This window comes from Tupaia chinensis, unplaced genomic scaffold (assembly GCF_000334495.1).
Source record: "Tupaia chinensis unplaced genomic scaffold, TupChi_1.0 Scaffold000201_1, whole genome shotgun sequence".
NCBI lineage: Eukaryota > Metazoa > Chordata > Mammalia > Scandentia > Tupaiidae > Tupaia > Tupaia belangeri.
Window position 1 is genome coordinate 1,275,227 of NW_006159676.1, and position 3,293 is coordinate 1,278,519.

The 3,293-nt window shown below is 55.6% G+C and overlaps 1 protein-coding gene across 1 annotated transcript in view; it reads left to right on the top strand.

The window, feature by feature from the left end:
• The window catches only part of CERS1 (ceramide synthase 1), a 13,985-nt gene extending 11,900 nt beyond the window's left edge, over window positions 1–2,085 (top strand). The window contains exons 5-7 of the mRNA XM_014587317.2: window positions 609–770; window positions 1,665–1,812; window positions 1,972–2,085. Of these exons, the coding sequence (XP_014442803.1) occupies window positions 609–770; window positions 1,665–1,812; window positions 1,972–2,085 (424 nt within the window). The remainder of the gene's footprint in view (window positions 1–608; window positions 771–1,664; window positions 1,813–1,971) is intronic.
• Window positions 2,086–3,293: the final 1,208 nt, after the last annotated feature.

Below are 3,293 nucleotides of genomic sequence, written 5' to 3' on the forward strand. Positions count from 1 at the left end.
TCTTTCTACTTTCCTTCTCTCTGTGTGTGTCTGTCTTTCTCTGGTCAAATTAAGAAAAGTGAATAGATAAATAAAATTCAATAAATAATTTTAGAAAATAACAAATGGAATTAAATAAATAAATTATTATTTTTTTAAAGGACAACGTGCTAGGGGCTGGCAGGTGGCATGGTATATATATACAAAAATGAAAATAAACAGGCACCTGTGTATGCATGCCCAAAATCCAAAGAGAATGGCAGAGAAGGGACTGTGTCACCCTTTCTCTGGCGAGCGCACATGCCTTATGCCAAAAAATCTTTAAAAAAACAAATAAACCCTGGAGGCATGAGCAGAACTGTGATTTGCAAAGTGTGGGACCCGCACAGAATGGCCCCTGGACCTGCGAGCTTCGTCACAGAGGGTCAGAGGCCACCAAGATGACAAAGGTCGTGAGAAGGAAATCCCAGGGAGGCTCCTGAGCCACGCGGGGAACATGAGGCAGCAGCGGCAGGTGCAGCTACGTAGCCATGGCGCAGGGGAGGTGGGCAATGCAGGAGTGTCAGGAGGGCGGCTTTGAGTGGGGACCCCAGTGCAAGGCGTCTCATCAGCTCCTGCTGCCTCGCCAGGTACCACAACGTGGGCATCCTCGTGCTCTTCCTTCATGACATCAGCGACGTGCAGCTCGAGTTCACCAAGCTCAACATCTACTTCAAATCCCGCGGGGGCGCCCACCACCGGCTGCACGCCCTGGCTGCAGACCTGGGCTGCCTCAGCTTCGGCTTCAGCTGGGGGGGCGCCCTGAAGGGGCGGGGCCTATGGTGTGGGCGGGGCCAGAGAGAGAAGGACAGGGCACCTAGTGATGTGATAGGACCAGGCACCCTAGGGGAGGGGCTTAGTTATGTAGGCGTGGCCTGGAAGGAAAAAGGAAAGGCCAGGATGGGAATGGGGTGGAGCCTGGAGATGTGGGCGTGCCATGTGGGGGAAGAGGAGGGGCTTAGGGATGTGGGCGGGGTCATGCAGGCCCACGCTAAAAGATGTGCTTCCTGTAGAGCAGTAAAGGGGAAAGGTCAGGCAGGAAAGGAGGTGAAAGGTAGCGATGTGGGCGGTGCCATGCAAAAAAAGGAGGGGCTTAGCTGGATGTGGACATGGCCATGCAGAAACGGGGGTGGCCTAGAGATGTGGGTAGGGCCCTGTAGCAGAGGGAGACCAGGCAGAGAAGGAGGTGTGACTCAGGAATGTGAGCAGTGCGATGCAAAAAGGGGAGGGGCCTAGCACTGTGGGCGGGGCCAAGCCGGAATGGGGGTGGCCTGGAGATGTGCCTGGGGCAGTGCAGAAAAAGGAAGGGGCCAGGCATGGAAAGAGGTGGGACCTAGAGATGTGGGTGGTGCTGCGTAAGAGGAGGAGGGGCCTAACCGAGTGGGCGGAGCCACGCAGAACTGGCCCCACCCGTAGAGATGTGGGTGGAGCGATGCAAAGTAGGGGGAGGGGCCAACAAGAAAGTGGGAGGGGCTGGGAGAGAAGAAAGTAGGTGATTGGCTAGGGGCCAGGAATAGAAGGGGTGGCCTCTAGGCCCCTCCCCGTTTCTGCACTGGAGACTGGCACGGGTGGGTGGGGATGGGACAGGGAAGCAGGGACGGCCAGATGGATGGACAGGACCTCCAGCCCCCCCGCCTCCCCCGCAGGTTCTGGTTCCGGCTCTACTGGTTCCCGCTCAAGGTCCTGTACGCGACGTGCCACTGCAGCCTGCTGGCCGTACCCGACATCCCTTTCTACTTCTTCTTCAACGCCCTCCTGCTGCTCCTCACCCTCATGAACCTCTACTGGTTCCTGGTGAGTGGCTTTGGTCACCAGTGGCAGCTCGAGTTCTCGTCCCCGCCCCACCCGTCTCGCGCATGCCCAGGAGGCCAGCAGGTGCAAAGCGCTGTTAGGAGGCCCCTCCGCTAAGGAAAGGGGTTCCCCCTCACCGGTGCCTCCCTCCCCCCTCTGCAGTACATCCTGGCATTTGCCGCCAAGGTGCTGACCGGACAGGTGCGTGAGCCGAAAGACCTGCGGGAGTACGATGCGCCTGAGGCCCACAGCCCCAAGCCCAGCAAAGCCGAGTGAGTGCCGAGGGGTCTTCGCCCCACCTTGATTCTCTCAAAGATTGATTGATTGATTTCCATTTGTTATTCCTATTTAAAAAAAAAACATTTGACCAGAGAGAGACAGAGAAAGAGAGAAAGGGAAAGTGAGAAAGCAAGACACCAGATCCAGGACTCGAACCGTCGTTAGCCATCTCTGGGAATCCAGTGCCTTTAACCCCCATGCTATTGGCCCCATTCAATTTTTTTTTCTTTTTTTTCCTTTTTTTGGAGAGGTTTTTGCTATAGGGTGCATGCGCTCGCCAGACAGAGAGAGACAGAGAGACAGAAAGTGAGAAATCACCCCCCGGGGGAGATGGCCACGCCGCAATCCCTTCTCCTCCATTCTCCTCTCGGGATCTTGGACACGTGCACACACATGCGCCCGGCGTGAGTTTAAGCCACTGGGTCCGGGACTCAAACCGCAGTCGACTACGTGGGAGCCCACACGCGCCGGGGGGGAGTAAAAGCCACTGGGTCCGGGACTCGAACCATAGTCGACTACGTGGGAGTCCAGCGACATAGCCATTACGCTAACTGCTGGTCCCTCAATTTTGTTTTTTTTTAATAGTGACTTTATTTAAGTTTATTTACTTGTTTTAATTTGACCAGAGAGGGGCAGAACAGGAGAGAGGGAACATGAGAAAGCAGGCTGCCAGGTCTGGGACTCGAACCGTGGTTGACCATGTGGGAGTCCAGTGTCCTTAACCACCATGCCACCTGCTTTTTGGGGGGAGTTTTTTAAGAAGTGGTTTTTAGGGTCTGGCAGGTAGCATGGTGTTTAGGATGCTGGACTTTTACATGGCGAACTATGGTTCGAGTCCTGGGCCTGGTGGCTTGCTTTCTTGGGAGTCTAGCGCCCTTAACCACCATGCCACCTGCTGGCTCCACACCACCCCTGGGGGATGATTTCTCGCTTTCTGTCTCTCTGTGTGTCTCTCTTTCTGGTGAGCGCATATGCTCTATAGCAAAAACCTCTAAAAAACAAACAAAAAAACAAACCAGAGACAGCGATACAGGGGTGGGCAGCCAGCCTCCGAGATGACAGCTGTGACAGACAGGATGGCAAGAAAGTGAGAGACCAGGAGGGCTGTTAAGGGGGTAGGTGATAGGGGGTGAACGTCGGGGAGCAGCCAGGGCCAGTGCCAGGGGCCGGCGTGGCCAGAGCACGTCAGGCAGCGCCCCGTGGGG